Source organism: Truncatella angustata (assembly GCF_020726525.1).
Source record: "Truncatella angustata strain MPI-SDFR-AT-0073 chromosome Unknown BKA67scaffold_13, whole genome shotgun sequence".
NCBI classification, from domain to species: Eukaryota; Fungi; Ascomycota; class Sordariomycetes; order Amphisphaeriales; family Sporocadaceae; genus Truncatella; species Truncatella angustata.
This window is the reverse complement of record NW_025763393.1, coordinates 185,660-205,895: the sequence shown is the minus strand read 5'-3', so window position 1 is coordinate 205,895 and position 20,236 is coordinate 185,660. Positions and strand designations below refer to the sequence as shown.

At 51.3% G+C, this 20,236-nt stretch overlaps 9 protein-coding genes across 9 annotated transcripts; 4 read left to right on the top strand and 5 right to left on the bottom strand.

Moving 5' to 3' along the window:
* Positions 1 to 1,250: 1,250 nt before the first annotated feature.
* Positions 1,251 to 1,742, bottom strand: BKA67DRAFT_542277 (cytidine deaminase-like protein; the record flags this gene model as incomplete). The annotated part of the gene is made up of 1 exon (XM_046101085.1): positions 1,251 to 1,742. The coding sequence occupies one exon, from the start codon at positions 1,740 to 1,742 to the stop codon at positions 1,251 to 1,253; it is 492 nt and encodes a 163-aa protein (XP_045951248.1).
* Positions 1,743 to 2,627: 885 nt separating this feature from the next.
* On the top strand, positions 2,628 to 3,854 carry BKA67DRAFT_132694 (uncharacterized protein). Its single transcript, XM_046095017.1, has 3 exons — positions 2,628 to 2,912; positions 2,967 to 3,314; positions 3,401 to 3,854. The coding sequence occupies exons 2-3, from the start codon at positions 3,087 to 3,089 to the stop codon at positions 3,578 to 3,580; spliced, it is 408 nt and encodes a 135-aa protein (XP_045951247.1). The 5' UTR covers positions 2,628 to 2,912; positions 2,967 to 3,086; the 3' UTR covers positions 3,581 to 3,854.
* BKA67DRAFT_132616 (uncharacterized protein) lies at positions 3,741 to 5,145 on the bottom strand. Its single transcript, XM_046095016.1, has 2 exons — positions 4,462 to 5,145; positions 3,741 to 4,394 (listed from the first exon to the last, which is right to left on the bottom strand). The coding sequence occupies exons 1-2, from the start codon at positions 4,851 to 4,853 to the stop codon at positions 3,953 to 3,955; spliced, it is 834 nt and encodes a 277-aa protein (XP_045951246.1). The 5' UTR covers positions 4,854 to 5,145; the 3' UTR covers positions 3,741 to 3,952.
* Positions 5,146 to 6,439: 1,294 nt separating this feature from the next.
* BKA67DRAFT_527993 (major facilitator superfamily transporter) lies at positions 6,440 to 8,250 on the top strand (the record flags this gene model as incomplete). The annotated part of the gene is made up of 3 exons (XM_046098916.1): positions 6,440 to 6,664; positions 6,717 to 7,073; positions 7,135 to 8,250. 3 exons carry the CDS (start codon positions 6,440 to 6,442, stop codon positions 8,248 to 8,250), a joined length of 1,698 nt encoding a protein of 565 aa, XP_045951245.1.
* A 414-nt stretch (positions 8,251 to 8,664) lies between these two features.
* On the top strand, positions 8,665 to 9,045 carry BKA67DRAFT_542274 (uncharacterized protein; the record flags this gene model as incomplete). The annotated part of the gene is made up of 1 exon (XM_046101084.1): positions 8,665 to 9,045. The coding sequence occupies one exon, from the start codon at positions 8,665 to 8,667 to the stop codon at positions 9,043 to 9,045; it is 381 nt and encodes a 126-aa protein (XP_045951244.1).
* Positions 9,046 to 10,542: 1,497 nt separating this feature from the next.
* BKA67DRAFT_527879 (nmrA-like family protein) lies at positions 10,543 to 11,663 on the bottom strand (the record flags this gene model as incomplete). The annotated part of the gene is made up of 4 exons (XM_046098902.1): positions 10,543 to 10,796; positions 10,857 to 11,203; positions 11,260 to 11,450; positions 11,559 to 11,663. The coding sequence occupies 4 exons, from the start codon at positions 11,661 to 11,663 to the stop codon at positions 10,543 to 10,545; spliced, it is 897 nt and encodes a 298-aa protein (XP_045951243.1).
* A 1,189-nt stretch (positions 11,664 to 12,852) lies between these two features.
* Positions 12,853 to 14,589, top strand: BKA67DRAFT_132418 (glycoside hydrolase superfamily). Its single transcript, XM_046095014.1, has 2 exons — positions 12,853 to 13,945; positions 14,127 to 14,589. Exons 1-2 carry the CDS (start codon positions 12,988 to 12,990, stop codon positions 14,252 to 14,254), a joined length of 1,086 nt encoding a protein of 361 aa, XP_045951242.1. The 5' UTR covers positions 12,853 to 12,987; the 3' UTR covers positions 14,255 to 14,589.
* Positions 14,590 to 14,924: 335 nt separating this feature from the next.
* On the bottom strand, positions 14,925 to 15,737 carry BKA67DRAFT_665131 (uncharacterized protein; the record flags this gene model as incomplete). Its single annotated transcript, XM_046108508.1, has 1 exon — positions 14,925 to 15,737. One exon carries the CDS (start codon positions 15,735 to 15,737, stop codon positions 14,925 to 14,927), a length of 813 nt encoding a protein of 270 aa, XP_045951241.1.
* Positions 15,738 to 16,689: 952 nt separating this feature from the next.
* On the bottom strand, positions 16,690 to 19,009 carry BKA67DRAFT_665130 (amino acid permease-domain-containing protein; the record flags this gene model as incomplete). The annotated part of the gene is made up of 11 exons (XM_046108507.1): positions 16,690 to 16,818; positions 16,874 to 17,476; positions 17,531 to 17,582; positions 17,686 to 17,794; positions 17,853 to 18,185; positions 18,242 to 18,294; positions 18,345 to 18,358; positions 18,457 to 18,561; positions 18,615 to 18,670; positions 18,729 to 18,825; positions 18,881 to 19,009. The coding sequence occupies 11 exons, from the start codon at positions 19,007 to 19,009 to the stop codon at positions 16,690 to 16,692; spliced, it is 1,680 nt and encodes a 559-aa protein (XP_045951240.1).
* Positions 19,010 to 20,236: the final 1,227 nt, after the last annotated feature.

The window sequence follows — 20,236 nt, the reverse complement described above, 5'->3', positions numbered from 1 at the left end:
GGTCAGACATTTAAGTTGCTTGTTTTTTTGTGCAAACTTCCAGCCGGGCATGTGAGGGATATATTATATGTAAGAAACTCCGCCTAACAAGAGTTTGGGGTGAAGCCTGGTCTTCATGTCAGTGTGGGAGCACAACAAGTAGAATGAGATTAGGGCGCCCTATAAAAAGGTGTCGATGTGAATATAAGCACTTTCTTGAAAAGAAATGACGTGTGATACAATATGTTCAGACTGATAAGGAGCGAACCAGTAGCATACATCGTTCCAATCTTGAATGTGAAGCGGCGCCTGATGTATAACCACATCTTTGAACAGCACTGTATGTCGGATTTCAAAATTCTGTGAGGTAAACTTGTTAGGTTTGCCGCAAATAACTCTTTGAGGGTTCAGCATTCATGGGAAAAAAAAATTGGGAGGCTCAACTCAAGCAACGTGTAGCACAATAGATCTGTGTCTTTAGTCATCTCCAGGGTTGATGACGAAAGTTCCCTTGAAGTGCCGTCATATTTAGGGCCGCGATTGATTTATGCCTGGTTCTTAATAGACACTTACCAACGTTCCAGCTAGTTCCACTCACTACCTTTTTTTCTTTTGTTCACAAATTATTGTACCACTCCGAATATTTTCTTTCAGGCATCTGGCTTGAGATAAGAAAAAATGGGTCTCCGGTCATGATTCGTAGCACATTCCGCAGCCTATTGGTTCTAGAAAGCGTCAAAGCCCCCAACTCAAGATCTAGGGCATGCTGAAACAGTTCAAGTTCATGAGCCTCTCAGCAAGTCTAGACCGTCTTTCGCCACAACAGTATGCCCAACACCATCAGCACATAGTGGAGGTCCGCATGACTGGCAATCAAACACTGGTTGGCGTCTACGGCGTTCGCTAAACCAAAGCGCACACTACTAGCATGTATGTCGTTGTAACTGTATTCATGGTGAAAGTGGCTAGTACTTTGCTTCAGTGCTATGGTCCTCCTATGGCATCAATGCGAAACGTAGAACCGAACATGGTACGAGAGAATTTTGCGCTTGGTTGACGAAGCTTCAGATTGCAAGGAATATGGGTATCTCGGCCGGACAGTCTGGTATTGTAGCAGCTCCAAAATTGTCGAGTACCCTCCACCGAGCCACGCATATAGCTGGCAGTACAAGGGCAAGAAACTGTGCGAATGTGCCCAGAAAAAAAGAAGGAAGTAGAGTTCCAATTATGACCGTGATCGTAGGTTGGGGAAGCTATGTTGACCAAGGTACTTAGACTCCAGCGTGCTTCCGATGCAGAGCCCTGATATCGTCCTCGAGTTCTGGGACAGGTCCCTCCACCTTCACCTGTGGCGCGACCTGCTCAGCAGGCAGCGGGGCGACGCTCGACTTTGGCAATCCCCACGACGACTGCCATTCCACAAGCTGGGCAGCGGAGGCGACGTATACGATGCGACCAAGGCCTACCCAGGCGTGTGCCGCCGAACACATCGGGCAGTGCTCCCCAGAGGTGTAGACGGTAGCGCCAGCACGTTCTGACGCCGACATGTTCGCAGCTGCCCACCGCGCAAGGTCGAACTCTGGGTGCCGAGTCGAATCATTCTGAGTGACGATGCGGTTGCGCTCCTCCTGGAGCACGGTACCCTTCCGGTCGACGAGGACTGATCCAAAGGGCGCGTCGCCAGCCTCGACAGCCTCGGCTGCTAATGCGACGCAGCGGCGTAGGTGCGAAAGCTCGTCCGGTCCCAAGCTGCTGTCCGCCATGGTGCCTGTCGAAACAATGCGCCGTTTCGCCTATCTTGCACGTCACTGACTTCGGGATTCTTTATCGAAAAGATGTCAGGATGCAGAAACAGAGCTGGTTCGTTTCCAATGCTTACCAAGTACGACTGCGCGCGAATTTTGCTGCGGACGAACCTCACCGAGCCAATTCCCCACTGCAGCATTGGAGAGCTGAGTGGATCGAGAGCTGCTATTGTCGTATGACATCATGACGCCAAATGACCCAGGAAGCACTGCATAAGAAAAAGGAAGACAGGAACGAACTGCCGTACTGAAATGCGTGATGAATTGGATTAGGTGTTGCAGGACCATCCGATGCTCCTCTCCCCTTCCTTGTACAATCTTGGTATATAAAATCGCAGGGCCACAATCACGGTGATGGCTCAGTGTCCCAAGTGCCTGTGCGCCCTGTAGTCGCGTGCAAACAAACACTCAGTTAAGGGTATTCTACTCCACCCAGTAGAACCGAGAGCTATTACATGGCACAAGATCTATCCTCAAATACACATCAACCATCGGAGATGAAAAAAACGAGTTCCTGCACTAACCTTGGACCGTTTGACTGGGTGCAAGAGGTGAGATACTCTCGTGGCCGGCGGCAGCATCCTTCAGCACCTCACCCCCACCTGCCAGATTAGGCATGCGGGGCGCCGTGGCATAGAGTTCATTGGGTTGAGTCTACACCATGAGCGATCTGTTTTGCGGATCAATAGTGTACCAAGCGCGAAACATAGTCTTCTGCTTCTCAGGAAGCTGTCCCGCTTGGAAAATTGAGCTGGAGTGATGAGGCTTGGCGGATGAGTCCCTGGAGGCGGGGCACCCGTGGGAACAGCTGGGGCTTTACAGACATATCTCTGAGCTCTGAATAGGGTTCAGCTCAAGGCAGCCAACACGCCAAGAGTCGGACTATTCGGACAATCAACAATTGGGAGTCGGTGTAATACTACATGATCTGATACACAAGAGCAGCAAGATTACATATATCACCAATGCCCTCTTCAACCAAAAAAAGAAAAAAAAATTGAGCCTACATTTCCCTGACCATACGCACTCGCGTCAGATTATACTGTCTCCTTATCCACCAGTTCGCAATCCTCAAACACGTGCAAGCATCGTATCGGCGGTGCTCTTCAGAAACAAACAACGGGTATAGTAAACCAACCTACTCTCGAGAAGAACTGATAACACGCTAACAAGCATATCCAGAAGCATCAATAGCAACGTCACGCAATAACTTCGCATTGCACGTCCAGACAAAACCCAAACCCAAACCCAAACCCAAACCCCCCCCCCCCCCCCCCCAGCATCTCGTCCAGAATTCTCGCAATGTCTTTTCTCCCCTTCTCTATATCCTCGCAGTCGCCCGCCGTGACACTCGCGTCCTACATTTTCGCCACCATCCACGTCGGCTTTGGCGTAAACGCCATCCTCAGGCCCACGCACGCCCTGACGTTCTTCGAGTTCGGCCCCCCGGCCGACAAGGGCGCCCGCGCCATGGTCGATAGCCTGATGGCCGTGTATGGGGCGCGAGACATCTTCATGGGTTTCGCCATCGTACGTATAACATAAAACGCAGCTTGCAACCTGCGATTCTTTTCTCGGAAGGCTTCCCTCCTGGCTGACCCCCTCTGGTACCACAGTATGCGGCCGCGCTGCTCGGCAGCCCCCGAGCGCTGGGATGGATCTTGATATCCGCCACCGGAGTCGCCGTCGCGGATGGTGCGGTCTGTTACAGCCATGGAAAGGGGCACTGGGGTCACTGGAACCATGCGCCCGTCTTCACCGCCGTTGGGCTGGTCGCGCTGGGTTTGTTTGATTAGTGGGGAACACGAGAAAGCGGTGGTGAATGTAACGGCATGGACACTGCAACTTGAGAGGCACGATGAAGCAAAATGCCTCGAGAGGAGCTATTGTCGTATTCTTAATATCCAGGCGCTCAGTCCTCCACACTATTTCCGAGAAGGGTATCGAACGAAATTGCAAACATATGGGGGTATAAGTCTAGCGTAAACCAAAACCAAGAACTACACATGGTGGCAGTCAAATCCACGATTGCCCACAATTACAACTGCTCGTCAACTTGTGCTACGCCGCAGGACGCCGCTTGACAGCACAGGACTGTGCGCGATGTTCTTCGCTACAATCTGCTGTGCGTGTTGTGGGTTTTCACGTGCCTCTAACCCGAAGAGACGTTACCATCGCACCTCCTCACTCTCATAATCAGCAGGCAGCGGACTATCCTTGACCTTCTTGCTCTTCTTGCCCGGGGAGACGACGACCTCCACCGGGTCCTCGACGTATGTAGACGAGGGGCCGCCCTCCTCCGGTTCATCCCTATAGCGGTCATGCTCGTCGTCGTTGACGAGCAGTGCCGCGCTTTCGTCGGAGGCCCTCCTCTTGAACCATCTGGGCACCTTCCATGCTGCTGCCGGAGCCTCGGGGCCTGGGGCGGCGGGGAGCTTGGCTCTCCGCGCCGAGTCGAGCCAGGGGATTCTCGGGGGTGACGACGGGCGGAGTCGGTGCTCGCAGTTCGGGCAGTCGGCCGGGAGGACCTGCCAGGCGAGGTACTGCATCAGATCATGGAGCGCAAGACCGGAGGAGAAGCTTCGCACCGCAAGGTAAAGATGCAAGAAGCTGTTTCACGAGTTTTAGCGCAAGGGGAGCCGACACATGAGCCAGTCGAGGGGAGGGTGGTTCTTACAGGTTCACCAGCAACGGGATCGTGGCATACGCAGCAAGGGTCGCCTGCTGCCCGTTGAATCTGGCCGACTCGAGCCATGAGAAGACCAGGACGATGAGGAGGGCTGCTGCCGCGATCAGGTCCACCGCGAAGGTAACGATAGAATGCGAGGAGCCATCCGGGGGCGTCTCGGAGTCCGCCTCTCCATGCGCTGCCTCCTCGGAGGCGTCGTGGACGGGCTTGTTCTGGCGCACGAGGATGAATAGCGACGCGCCGGCCGAAAAGGCCAGTGGCACAAGGCCCGTGGCGGGAACGGGCGAGTGCGACACGATGCCGTGAGCCAGCAACAGCGGAAACGCTGGGACAAAGCTCGCGACAGCAATTACGCGCAAGGCCTTGGTCTTCGCCGCCATGTTGCCCTTTTTTTTTTTTTGGCTTCAGATTCAGAAGACGCAGCGACAAAAATTGTGAAGTCGAGCAGCGGTGAAGGCGAAAAATGATTTAGACCCGATCGCAACCTGTCAGTGGAGAGGCCCTCTAGGGGCTGCTGCCCGATAACGAGCCCCCTGTCGCGTTCCCATGGCCGCTTGGCCAATCATGACATTTGATGTTGTCACGAGCGGGAACATCAATGAAGGCATCTTTCGAGATCATGTCCGGTCGACGATGAGATAAAATCCAGCAGTCTGCTCAAAGAGCATACCGGCTGGTCTAAGTCGTTGGCCGTCGATGGTTGACTACAAATGGGTACTATTAGGTAAGCTCCCGCAGGAATAGTCCTGCATGTTAGCGCTGGTCTGGACAAATAAACAAAAAAGCAACCAGAGGCCAGGAGCTAGTCACGCCAGTTCACTGTACCCGGTGCGAGAGTATAGTGTACGGTTGTTCTATGAGATTTTCGTCTCATGTCACCATTCGCAACTCACGTTTGGTGCGACGAAGTTATCAGCCGGATAGAATGCTCTCGGGAATGAAAGAAACCTGCACTGATAGGCTCGATGTCAAGGGCAATTGATTGTCGTGTTTGCTCCGGAGCATTGCAGGAGTCGATCGCACGAGGTCAGCATGTACGCCTCGCGCCGTGGCTGCCTCGTGTCGAGGGGGGCCATCGAATTGGGGGCTATAGAAGACGCTCGACCGTTCGTCGCGGTCTCAGCCACTTGTGTTGGGAAGCGAAGTTCGGGAGGAATTGTAACCACACGCCAGCATTTACGAGGGTATCACAAACTCCGTCGAGAATAATCCGTACCACCAAGACACCAAGGCCAGGTCCCGAGGACGAGTAAGGGCGAGGCGCCGCAGCAAAGGGCGGTTCTCGCATTTTTGGCGAGCCACGCCCTCTTCTGCTGCCAGCAGCAGCCCAAGGCTTGAAATAGCAAATGGGGCTAATGCACAAACCCTTAACGGATCTGACTTCATAATGTGATATTCAGCCGTGAATGGCTCCTGCGCTCATCTACATCTGCTGGAACCATAGATCCTGTAAGCTCGGAACTAGAGAAGACGACGTTGTATCACCGTTACCGATCAGGTCTGGCAACATGCGGTACTCCAAACTTCCGGTCAGTTGTTTCATAATGATTGGAATCCCAATGGACGCCCATTCTCTTTTATCGATGAGGTAGCGCGGAGGGCGCCCGAGGGCTTCGGAGAAGTAACTCGGACAGATATTAGAGGTGACTGCGCCGCAGTCTTACGGTTCAATATGGCGCCATGCCTCAGCCGCGATTGGACGGTCGTTTGCTCGAGATCCTACATTCTACCAATGAAACCTTGCGTCACGGCCCGGAACTATTGACTGATACGGTGGAAACTTGGGGTCGGAGCCTGGAGAATCGGAAGACGTCCTAGTACGCCCCATATTGTGCCTTTGCATTCCCAAGAAAGCAACCATTCCGAGACTGCTGGCGGTTTGGTCAGCTATTAATGCACCCTGCCCTCCCTGATGCAAAGCGTGCTGAACTTTGGCCACTTCTGCACCAACTTGCAACCAGGAATCATGGAGAGTGTAAGTACTACAGAGAACGATGAGCAAGGGGCCACTGCAACCGAGGCTCCAGACGCCAATCAATCGAAGGAGTCCCGACTCGAGAAGGGCCAAGTTCAGCGAGGGGGACAAGAGGAGTGGAAAATATCAAGACACGAACTATTCATCATACTTGCTTTGACACTAATAAATATGGTTGTTGCGCTGGACGCATCGGTAATAGTGACGGCTCTGAATGTGAGTGCATAACAATAATTTCGCAGCTGAGACTAATAATAAATCTGTGTAGTCCATCATAAGCGATATAGGCGGCACCACGACTCAAGGATTTTGGATTGGGACCTCATACCTTCTTGCATCGACAGTTGTTATGCCACCGATGGCAAGCTTCAGCGAGATCTTTGGCCGTCCCGTGTGCCTCATGGTTTCTTTGGCCTTTTTCTCCATTGGAAGTATCCTATGCTGTGTGGCAGGTAACATTAACACTCTCCTTGGCGGAAGAGCAGTGCAGGGCGTCGGGGGTGGAGGTATTTGGGTTGTGTCACTCCTTCTCCTTACCGACATCGTGCCTTTACGACATCGACCCAAGTGGTGGTCCGTAATATCGCTCGGCTGGGCTGTGGGTCTAGTTATTGGGCCTCTGATAGTAAGTTCTCAACTGGGTGGCTGACAAATGGCTGGAATGGCTGACCCCAACACGTTTGTAGGGAGGTGCGATTGGAGAGAACACAACCTGGCGTTGGGTATTTTACCTGAACTTTCCATTTTGTGGGTTTGGCTTGGTCATCACCCCTATACTGCTTACCATCAAGCCAAGGATCGAGACCACCCGGGAGAAGCTAGCTAGGGTGGACTGGGTAGGAGGAGTTTTGTTTACGGCATCGTTGACCGTGTTTCTTTTCGCCTTGACGGCCGCCGGCGTACAATTTCCTTGGAATAGTGCTGCAGCACTTGCACCTCTCATTCTCGGCCTCCTTGGACTTGTCTCGACGGCACTCTGGGAGGAATACGGCGCAACTGAGCCAATGCTCAAGAGGTCTCTCTTCCATAATTGGAGTTCAATAACGACCTACTTCGGAGGATTCGTCCAAGGGTTGGTCATGTATGGCCAGCTCTATTATGTACCCTTCTTTGCGCTGGCTGTGAAGCAGGTTTCCATGGTGAGAGCAGGTGTTATCCTTCTCCCCGTGATGCTCATACTCATTCCGAGCGGTGCTGCGGCTGGTGCGATTATCAGTCGACTGAACAATTATCGACACATATTATGGATCGGGTGGTTTCTGGCCACGCTGTCGAGCGGACTTCAACTTCTCTGGACAGTATCGGTCTCGGATGCCGTATGGTTTGTCACCCTGGTTATCCTGGGGGTTGGTCATGGTTTCGTGCTGAATGCGCAGACTTTTGCTTGCCAGGCGTTGGCGAAGCCGGGTGATATTGCCGCTGCAGCGGCGACATACGGCTTCGCGAGGCAATTTGGCACTGCCGTTGGTGTGGCGGTAGGGAGTACGACTTTTCAGAACGTAATGGCAATGAAGCTGAGATGGGAAGGTATTCCAGTCGATTATGCTTATGATGCCCAAGCGTACGTCCCCCAGTTGAAACAAATGTCTGATGACAACCCTCAAAAGTCTCGAATCATAGACGCATACGTGTTTGGGTTTCTAGGGGTATGGCAGGTTTACCTCAGCATATCAGGAATCATGTTCTTCTTGAGTTTCCTAATTACGCCGTCAAACTTGGACAGAGCGAATGAGTCAGAGCATAAACTGGTGGCCAGTCGCTTGCTTGTATTTGCGGGAAGATCGAAGAAAGTTATTGTTTAAAATGCGCGTAAATTGCGCAGTTTACACCCATATACCTACTTTAACCAGTATCACCGACATTCTTCGAGTCAAGCATTGAAGCACATCTGAGCGCGATGGCCTAAATCTTCTCATCCACATGAGAAGCTTTCGAACATATAACAATGAGCTTTGAGACGCGGATGGCACCCATCTCGACCAATTCACAAATCATTTCCCGAAATTGAGAAAATAACAGGTTTCCATTCGGCTACCATTACAAGTTTCGTCATGATGAACCAAAAGCTGAGAGATTGGATAGGGGCACGGCTCTCGCAACACAATTTGGCAATTTATCTGGCATTATTGGCCACAGCAAGTATTGTTGTTGGTACCATATGGACAATAGTGTTACTGCGCAGCGGGAGCAGTTTCACACGTAACCCGGTAATTACTATGTTCACATTGCTGATACTTGCTGCAGCAACTGGCGTGGGCCTCCCACTGGTGATTTCCACACGGCCCATCTCCGGCATTATTGGGATGTCAGGACTCATAGGAGCAGTCTTGCTGAGGCTCTGTGGTATTACCACGCCAATGAAATGTATCGACGATGTGGGCGAGGCTTGGTATGATGGTGGACACGGTGTCTATGAACCTTTACTGCCGAAACAAGTGCCATTCGAACAGGTGCGCACGTTGGAACCTTCATATATGGCACTGCTTGCAAGCAACGTCATATTCGGGCAGTATAAAAACAAGAAGGTCCCACAGCCAGTGCCAGAGCAACCACTACCTGCAGAGCAACTGCCGGAACCTATAGCTCCTATATCGTAGACACAACTTCAGCATGAGCTCGAGGGCATCACTTCACCACCCACAAATACAAAGACGGCCCCATCACCAGAAATTGCTGCACATAAATTCGTAGATAGACGCGAGTTCCAAATTTCTTGTACAAGCTCGATTACCCCATCAGATACTACAAAGCACCATATGCGAACGTCAAAAGAAAAATAAGGAGTGCTGGCGTGCCCTTTGAATGGGGCCTGTGGAAGGGTTGTCGGCTGACTGTGCTGCGAGATAATGCATGTACTTGATGCAGCGTCCCATTCTCTTCTCTTGGGGTGGCTTATGCACGGCTAACCTAGTGGTTGAACGTACAGTTGTGGTTATTGCCTGGCAGCAGTGGGTGATGGGGGAATGTTTCTTATGGATACTGTTAATGTCGATACGCACGGTTGGCGCGTTGACCCATTGATTGGAAGCGTCCATCTTATTCATGATATGACCGAAAGCAAATGACTTATCTGCCTGCCGTATATATATGTAAATGAAATGGTATACAAACACCATGGGACGGTTTTTGAATCTCATCTTGATCCAGCTCAGGATCCGTTTAGTGGAGGTTGACGTGCCATGCTACCCCACTCTACCCCTGGCGGTTAGAGTCCCATGAGCCCCTGTAATAAAAAGTTAGTAGTTACCGCCACCAGCCCTGGAACGCCTTCAAGCAGTGCCGCATGCTGAAATTCGGCCACGATCTCAATGGGTTCATTTTCGGTTTGGAACTTATGTCGGATGAAATCCTTCGTTCACCGGAACATTTAATTGCAAGAAAGTGTAGTAAATGGCAAGTTGATTCCAAAGAGATGAAGCCACATGGAGGAAGTGCGCGGTACGAGCCGCCAGCACGACTTGCTTCGGCCGCTGATAACTCACCCACTGTTGGTAAAGCCCGTACCAATTCGGTAACTTCTGATCGAGTCATAAATGGATCGGAAGAAAAATATGATCTGACTCAGGCGTATGATCATGAAGCCCATTAACCCAAATAATGGGTACATGACCCCAGACGATGATACGTTCCCCATTATAGCTGCGATGCGCAAGACTCGAGTCAAAACGGGAGGTATACGAGAAGCAGACAAAATGATCACGTCCGAACGCAGGATGTCGACGCAAAAGGATGCCATGGGCTCGGACAACGAGAATCCACAGTGTGTAAAGAGCAATCAAGATATTGAGTTCAGTCAAGGCAAGCTGGTATTTTCCAGTCGAGAGCTCCAGTACTTGGATGATGAGGTGAGAAACGAACTCGAATCGTGATGAAAATGCATATTTGGCAGATTCGTACGACCGGGTCGTCTGTCCTAGCTAATCGAAAAGTCCGAAAGTGACACACAGAGCCACGCGATGTCTCGATTTAGACGCAACCATGTAAGGCGTAACAAGAACCATGTTTTGTGATTCTAAACAATCAGGTTTGAATCGGAGGATGAAGCGTTAAGTAAACTCAAACAAGCCGCGACGCTCCGAGTGGCGGCACAGCACTTAGCTTCTTTTCCAGCACCGTTCGAGCATTCCCTCGACTTTTAAGGGCTTCAAGTCCGGGAAATTCTCGTTTAAAGACCCGTGCAGCTGGACATGTGCCTTTCCCTCCACTACCCACATCTCGAAGATGGACTGAAACCATTGGAATCTCTCTTTCGGAAACTTTGTGTAGAGCGACCGATGCTGCGGCAGCTCCGTGATCTCAAATCTTTTGAGCTTCGCAACACTATCATAAGTCTTCTCAAACCTCACTCCTGTTTGAAGATCGCAATCAGCAAAAGCTCAGACCGGTTTCAAAGACCTGAGAAACGTACCTTTTGTCGCCTCGGCTCGTCTAACAAGATCATTGATCGACATCTCATCGCCAACGACCCTCAGCTCTCGGGGCCACGTGTGCAGGTCGAGCGCCGCAACAAGAAACTTGGCGACATCGAAGGTGTAAGTGAATGAAACCGGTTCATCGCCTGTGCCAGGGATGGCTGCAGCGTTGTGCAACATATCGATGATAAAGGCATTCGGCGGGAGGTATGTCTTTAGATGTGGGGTGCCATAATAATCCAAAAAGAGGCCGTTCAGAACCACGGACCACTCCAGATCGGTCCTGTCGAGCTCATCCAGGCAGTCGAAGTAATCTCTGAGGGGAGGCAATATCTTCACACCACTGCAGTGGGCATGTCAGTAAAGTGCTCAAGTTTTCAGCGATCCCGCAGTCCTTACTCTCTCGGATAATCAATACTGTAGGATGTAGGAATAAACCTGCATGCCGGAGCCGCCAACGCAGCGGCCTTGATGAGGTTCATCTGAGAGATTTTGAGCGAGGTCCCGGTGATACCGAATGCGCAGATGACGGTATGAATTTGGTGCTTGACGAGAACATCCACCAGGTTTTGCACGTCATGGTAGTTGACCTTGACAGTCGGTAACAGGCTTGAGTCATCGGACACATCCTATATCGTCTTGATCTTAGTTCTGAACCTCATTGTCGTCCCTGGTCACCGCCGATGATTTCTTCTTACTTGGCGGCTTAGTATTACGGCCTTATGGATGGGGTGTGCTGCTATAGTGTCCACCAAAGCGCGACCGACGGCGCCGGTACCCCCCGCGATAGCGACTTTAACCATGCTTATGCGTCTGGGTCCAGAAGCCAACTCTGACAGTGATTTCGAACAATCAGGGATATTATCTATCTACACAGAAGACATTGTTTTCCGATTTGTGTAGCGTTGCTCCAGCCTATATAGGCAACGTTTGCTGTGCCCAACTGGTTGTTAGTTAACCAGTGTCTCCTAACTCCGAGCTCGGTTCAATGGCGGGACCCACGGCGCGGTGCGAACAGAGCACATCTGCCGGGGCAAATGCGTTGATGACCCGTGTGCTGGTAGAAGACATTTACAATATCTACCCGTTTTGGTTGTTTCGTCGGTGGTTGAGAAATATGTGCACCGTAAGCAGGTTGCATGTTCAGAGCCGACAGTGAACAAGGCACTTGACGCAAAGGAGTAAAGCGCGCTTCGTATTTGTGATTGAATGGGCGCAAACGTGGCTTGCTGTCGAGTACATGCCAAATGAACCCTATGACGTGGACTCTCTCAATCTGCAAATTACACAGCTGAGTCTACGGTCGGGCGAGCAATAGCATGCAGGCTAGCCACGAAGACGTGCACAGTTGAAATAAGGTATTAAAAGAAGATTTTTCGTTCTTGTTTTTGGTTCTCGTGCTTAGCAGTAAGGTTAAGATGCTTTTTTGGTGGAATACTGGAGATACTGGAGATACTGGAGCACAGTAGTTCTGGATTAGTCTAAGGTGAGAGGTTAGGAGATAAGCACTGGCAGCTAAACATGGAAATGCATGCTTTGTTTGTGGCCATTCACTCGGCTGAGGACGCGTCGCTGTTGCATTGCCAGCATTTGCTCCATGAAATTGAGATCTCCCCCATATGCACGTGGATTCTGCTGCGCCTCGACCCTGACAGGCCAGTGGGATTTGGTGGAGGGGCAGCTGGATTCCCTCCACTTGTTTCCACTAAACAAAGCGACCAACGGGGTCAAAGGCCCCTGCCAAGATATGCCAATTTCATGACAGTCGGTTTGAAAGCTGGAGTTTTGGTGGGAATGAAGCTCGATCGAGTCTGGTTCAAGGGGTCACGGTCTGCTTGGGCTTGGGCTGGAGCTTGACAGATCTGTGGTAACCAAGTTAGCAGGTGAGTCCAATCTACTGTTTTGTTTCCCTTTGTTCTCAATCAGACCATCCATCAATCGACATTGTTCTTTCTTCTCTCTCCCTCTCTCTTTCTCTCCCCCCCAGCGCATCTCTTGGACATCGGCATTCTGGTTTTCATTAGCTGGTAATTGCCTTACACTCATTTATTCTGTCCGAACATCACAATTGCACACAAGCAAACAAAACACAAACACACAACACCACACTCCTTGACTCACCTCACTATGCGTTTCTCCACTGGTATTGCGGCCAGCACTCTTGCTGCGACCGCCTCCGCAGAGCTCTACTATGGTTTCAACTCGGGATCCTTGAAGGACGACGACTCGGCCAAGTTCAAGAGCGACTTCGTTTCTGAGATGACCACTGCTCAGAACCTCGACGGCGCACCCGTCACGTTCAACGCCGTGCGGCTTTACACAAACATCCAAGCCTACTCCACTGCCGACCCCATCGAGGCCTTTGAGGCCGCCGTCGAGACCGACACCAAGCTTCTGCTCGGTATCTGGACATCCGGTACCACCTCCATCGATAATGAGATGACCGCCTTGAAGGCCGGTCTCGACAAGTACGGCTCCAAGCTTGCCGATCTCATCGTCGGCATGTCCATCGGTAGCGAGGATCTCTATCGCAACTCCGCTACTGGTGTCGCCAACTCCGCCGGCGTCGGTGCCGACCCCGATGTCATTGTCAACTTCATCAAGGAGTTCAAGAGCGAGTTTGCCGACTCCCTCATCGCCAATGTCCCCATTGGCCACGTCGACACCTGGGACGTCTGGCCCAACGCCACCAACAAGGCTGTCATTGACGCCGTCGACTGGATCGGTCTCGATGAGTACCCCTACTACGAGTCCGGCAAGGGCAACAACATCACCAACTCCGGCAGTCTTTTCGACACCGCCTTTGACGCCGCCGTCGCCGCCATCGGTGACAAGCCTGTCTGGGTCACCGAGACTGGCTGGCCCTACGTCGGTGAGACTTGGGACGAGGCCGAGGCCAGCGTTGCCAACGCCAAGTACTTCTGGGATGAGGTTGGTTGCCGCAAGCTCTTCGGCCAGGTCAACACGTTCTGGTACAACCTTCGCGACTCCAACTCGGCCAACTCGATGAAGTTCGCTATTACCGACAACCTCTCGACCAGCCCTCGCTTCAACCTGACTTGCCCTACCACTTTCGACACCCCTAGCTCCTCTTCTTCTTCTAGCTCTGTTTCTGGTTCCGCCACCGGCACGGCTTCCGTCTCTGGCTCTGCCACCGCATCCGGTACCGGCGCCACGGCCACCAGCACTGGTTCTTCCAGCTCTGGCAGCAGCGGCTCGTCTGGCTCTTCCTCTTCCGGCTCTTCTGCATCTTCCGGTTCCTCCAGCTCCTCTACTACAACCTCTACCCCCCAGGCTGCTGGCGCCTCTGCCACCGGCTTGTCGGCCATTTCCGCAGTCATCGCCATCTTCGCCGCCGTGGCTTGGTTGTAGATTGCGCCCGTTTGGAACCTGAGAAGGAAATAGCCATCTCGGGTTCTGTCAACTTGCAACATTTCCTTATGGATGATACGGAAACATTAGACATGCATATGGCGAGCTACACGATTGTAATATAGAGGATCTCGTCCGGATAGTCGATCTATAGAGACTGCCTTCACTACCATTCTATCTACGCAAGGCGTCTTTTGGTGCTCACATCGCCGTGCCTGAGAATGATACACGTTGTTTGGAAATTGGAACTCGCTTGCGAAATATGACACCTCCACTAAATTCTGTTAGGACCGTTGAGCTGCCAGAGCCCAGTTTGTAAAATGATCGCTAAGATGAAATTTTTTCTTTTTTAACTTTGACACTGTTATACGTGCAAACGTCAACCCGTCACGTTCAATTTTCGTAAATGAACTGAAATGTGATGAATCCAAAGGGGGTTCAAATCAGATTCGGTATTGGACTTAAGCCTGATTCACCAGTCGCGATGAGTCTCGCATGGGATTCAGCCGTTGTATAGTTGTTGTACAGCGTACCTCGTCAGCTGTCATCCTCAGAGCAGTATTATCAAACATGTCAAGGTCTGCTCCATGCAGAATAAAAATCCCTGGAACAGCTGCTTCTGGGTGGACAGCCCGGAAGATCATCAGAGGCGTCAGGCCCATGTCTGCCCTCTGATCGACGTGGAAATGCTTTTACCCCAGCAATTCCTCAATCCTCTGGATATTTCCTTCCCTACACGCTTCATGGAGCCTATTGCCCTCAACCAACTGTACGCCCAGACGTAGCAATCGGCCAACCACGGCTGCAAGATTGACCTTTGCACTCCCCCTTTCCGGCGGTGGGTGCTCCCGGTGCGTAGCGCCACGAAACCCACACCACCATAACGCTTTCCGACCCATCAAGGTCTGGAGCAGAGGAAGGCATCCTCGCTTGCAGAATTTCAAGTCAATCTCCAAGGCTCGCGGGTGGAAGAGCACGCTCTTAAGCAGTTGCATCGGTATTTCGGGAAGCTCCAGGACTCTTCTTAGGACTGGAACACCACGAGAATACTTGGCATTCACATCAACCCCATGGTCCATAAGGCAAGTGACGAGGCGGGATTGAGACGAGCCCCCGCAACGCAAGTGACGTCCACCACGTGGACCTGTGGCGAGGACCAACAAGGACGGGCCTCCATACTTTTGAGGATTGACTTCAGCGCCCTTTTCAAATATAATTCTCAACATTTTGCGGCAGTGGGAGCTGTTGAGTAGCGCTGGGTTCTGCATGACATCCACAGTAATGTGTGGCTGATATGTTTTGGACGATGCCCCAGAGGTGTTAGTGACCAAGGCTCCATTAGACAGCAGAAACTGGACAGCGCTGCACACGTTCTGGCTGTCCAGCTTTTTTCCGAAGGCGGGACGGCCAAAGAAGTCCAGTATAATATGCCGCAGCATCGAGTCGTGGTTGTAGTGTTGGTTGATATCGGCACCATACTTTAGAAGCAACTTGGCTCTGTTCATGATTGCGTTGGACATTCCACCACACTCCATCACTCTCATGTCATACACCACATATGGGGTGCAAGACCCCGTCGGGATGAAAGCCCCGATTTCGCAGTCCAACATCGTACTCCGTGACCGACCGACCCAACACCGCTCTCACCCTCATGCCGCTGACCCCGTACAAGACACACCATCTCTGGCGAGCCCTTCCCATGCGGGCTGGGTATATGGCAAGGGTCCGGCGATTTTGTGTTGATCCACGAAAATGCGCTATTGGTCTGGGGGGGATGAAACGATTGACAGCGAGTTGGAGCGGGGGATTCGGGAAGGACGTGCTAGGGCATGGTTACACTGGTCTTCCGGACATGGAAGTCAGCCGCTGCGCTGATCACACACTATAGTCTTGGCAGTCGAGAGGGAGGGAGCTTAGAGATAGTAATCGCTCGCGAGGACTGCTGTGTATACCAATACAGGAATGAAAAGATGTGGACGAAACACGAAACGACCTCTCCATGTACACAAGTCAGTCCAGAGAGCATGTGGACCCAATCTCATGTCCCGGCCGTCCAACGTACACAACAGGTGTTGAATGTTGCCCAACCAACGTCTACGGTCCTGCAATTCAGTTGGTTGGGCGGTAGGTGACTGGCATTATCTGCTCCGACGCGAAGTGGCACGTGTTACAGTTCGCATGCTCACCGTCGATGTTTAGGGTATATTTCAAGAAATTATTTCCTTCTTTTTTAAAAATGCAAAGAAGAAAAGAGAAGAAGGTTTTTACGACCCATAAGGAACCATCAAATAATTGGCAATGCATAACGGTATCTCATCAAGCACGATACGATGTGATGTGTAGGTCCATGTAAGTCCCAGATAACTGCATATACTATCCCAGGTAAGCTTGAGCTTCGTTGCGTGTACTTTAATTTGACACATCCTAATCTGTCGACTGAACATATAGTGCTTCGTCTCACAAGGGAAGCTTCTTATCCGAAGACCCTCTCTCAACATCACCATCTTCTTTGACAAGAGATATCTGCATAGGTTCGATGCCCTCGACGCCAGGGTGGGCACTTAGATCCTGATGGAGCATGTGGTGCTGTGAAAGTTAGTCGGGTGTGCCTTGTACCCAAATCTGCCCTGGAGACACTCACCTCAATATTGATCTTAGGGCCTTTGAACCACTTCCTCGCGTCCACGAAGAACCATATGATCACGGCCAGCATCGGCACACCGTACACCAGACTCGTCCAGTTCATCAATTCCGGTGTGAGATCCGCCCCTGTCACAGTGGGGAAGCACAAGATGGGCATCATTACCAATACGAATGACACCGAGATAATTCCGGATGGGAGACTGAACCGGCCAAGATGCCATGGACCGCGGCGGAAGTTGTTACCAACAAAGACGGTCTTGATGAAGATGGGAATGGTGAAAGCCACATAAGAAGCTATCGCACCGATGGAGAAGATGGCGCCAATTGCGACGCCGCCAAAGATGAGGAGAAGAAGGATGATGCCGAGGCTTGTGTTGAACCAAACCGCGTTGACGGGAGTCAGGGTATGTCGGTTCACTTTCTTAAGGTGTCGTGAGAGGAAGCCGAAGCAGTCGTCACGGGCGTAGGCAAAGCAGACGCGCGAAGCTGCGACCATACAGCCTTGACCCATTGAGAATGCGCATATGATGGTCATTGCCAGGACCGCCATAGCTATGGGTTGGGGTAGTACTTGCACCAGAAACGCTGCCCATGGTTGACCCTATACGTTGTGTGAGACGGCTGCCGGCAGGAAATAGTCATACAGATGACTTACCAAGTCACTTTCAATGACCTCACCAATATCAACTATGGTGTACGCAATGGTCCTAATACACGTTAGAATTTTTTTTTTCCAATCATCCGTTTCAGTTTTTGATGTGGACAATGCTCATTAGCATGGAATGAGATGACAATCCTTCAAAGACATACAAATTGAGGAAGAAACCAAAGACTCCACCACTCAATGCGGTGAACACGATTGACCGGGGAGTGGCGATGGCGGCATTCGAGCATTCTTCACTCAAATGGAACGAGGCATCTATCAGAACGGTAAGATTAGCCTTGCGACATCGCTGGCTGACAAGAAATTGGCATACCATATCCTGACATTGTCCAAATGATGGACAAGAAACTCATCAAAACGGCGACTCCATCGGGCCACCCGGTGGAGTTCTGAATACCCCAAGCAACATCATTGGGTTGAAATTTGGGCTCTCCCATAGCGGCCGCCGGAATGATGATGATGGTGATAACCAAACACAAAATGTTGATCACGGTTCCCACAGAGTTGAAGTTGGCGATCCACAAAGTAGGCATACTACTGATGCAAGCATGTATGATCATTATGAAAACGGTCAGCAAGTAGGTTTGCCATTCGTTGGGAACGTAGTCCGGGTTCATTATAGAGGCTCCGGCTAAGATCATTGCGGCTTAAACAAGGAAATGTCAGCTTTCGATGAGACCTTTCAAAAACTTTGGCACTGACCACAACCATAATTGACACTTGGCGCTGCGGTCACTTGTGTGAACCAATTCGACCTGTATTGCTTTCAGTAATGAAATCACCACGTGAGCATGGGGTCTCCTACCACCCAGTGATCCACTGCGATGTCTCTCGTCAGCATTTCCAATCCACATACGCGAACACATCATGATATTTGCACGACAGGCTTGGTAAATGGGATTTACAAGCGGACCTACCGCGGCAAATGGGCCATACTTCGGCCCGGCAAGGACTGCAGATGCGTAGTACAGACCACCCGACGTGGGCATACTACTTGCTAATTCTGCCATAGACGCAGCAACCTATAAGGTATATCAGAGGACTTCTTAACCGACTCGATGTGGTCAGATCGTACACAAAATATGAATACAACACTCAGAAGCCAAGCCCAGGTGTTTGCGGCTGGCCCAGCTGTACCATCACGTCAGCACCTCTCGTGTAGAATACGGAGCGGTCATATTTGTCCTACCGTAGCCAATACCATACCACATTGTGGTGGCAATACTGGGAAGCAGTCCCATGACCGCAAAACTGACCGCAAATGTCGTCCATGCGGAGAACTCACGCTGTGGTGCTTATCAGCAACGGTGTGCAGGTTGGGCCTGGGGCTCCTTGGGTTACTACTCTGAACTCCTGTTTATACCCCAGAGCAGCGAGCGCAGCCTCATCCTCGGACATGTCAGAGAGATGATCAGGGCGATCGCCTGTGGGCAGCGCGCTCATCACCGGAGGCGAGGGAGGGTCGGCCATGGTGTAAGAAACGATAGTTGCTGTCGTGAAGTGTACCTGCCTAACCTTATTATGCACCAGTGCGACGATGTACTATGGTTGAATCGAAAGGAGGTTTCGAGAAGTCGTATTGAACACTATCAATGCATGAGACAGAAAAGCAGGAACACAATTCGAGGCTGGCAACGCCTAGCACATTATATCGCTGATTAGGTTCACTTTATCTCTGGGAGTAACGGAGGTTCACCAATCACATAGCGTCAATCGAAGACGGGGGTCGTATCAGTCTGCACGACGCGGGCGCTGTTGCATCGTCTCACCAAGTGGTACGACGCCAAACGTGCTGTCTTCAGCTCGATACTCACCCGGGCCTTTGGGAGCAACGTTTTACGAGATCTGACTGTAGGGTCAACGCGATACATTTGTGTTTCTTGGCGACTGGATACATTGTTTCTCCCTGAGCAGAAACCTAAAGTCGCCGCCAGGATCGCACGATTTAGATACCGAGGGGAATGCCTATCTTTGATTCACATTGGGCGCGGAGTGTTGATAAAGGATACAGATAAGTTTGCCCCAGTTCACACTAGCGGCCAAATCTGGGGTATTTGAGACAAGCCACAACTTAGATAACGATGAGTACTTATCGCCGAAGCCAAATGCTGCCTCGGGTTGAGATTGTGAGGAACGAAAACATTGGGACATGGAGATTGTGAAAAGCAGCGGCGGAAAGCGTGATGCCCGTGCATCAAAGTTTGTAGAGAGACCAGAAGTGTTTCAATCATGTACAGTCGCGATGACTTATTAGGTCATGCCTCTTGAATCCGAGCCCTCCGGATGCGCGGGTCGTAACTAAGAGGATGGTGTTGCTGCAGAGCTGGTGGTGGTGCATATATAGGAAGACGAGCCACTGGGGGCGCAGCGATCTTGATCACTGGCATGATCATGCACACGAGATCTGCTTGCGTGGACAACAACATCTGTGTAGCGAACCATGCCCATTTCACGACGGAATAGTAATAACTTATACCGTGGACCCATAAAATATGTTGATAATTCGGCGGAGTGTTGTTTAGTCACTGGTACCAAGACCATAGCCGTAGCTGTAAAGGGTGGTTAACCTCGAATTGCGATCTAGGTTAGCGGAATGGACGTAGTCGGTCGAGACCCTTCCCCAGCTAACGTGGGCGATGAGTGGGGGGGAAGTGTTTGTGCTTTCGCATCCCTGCCAATGCCCATGAAGAATCAAAC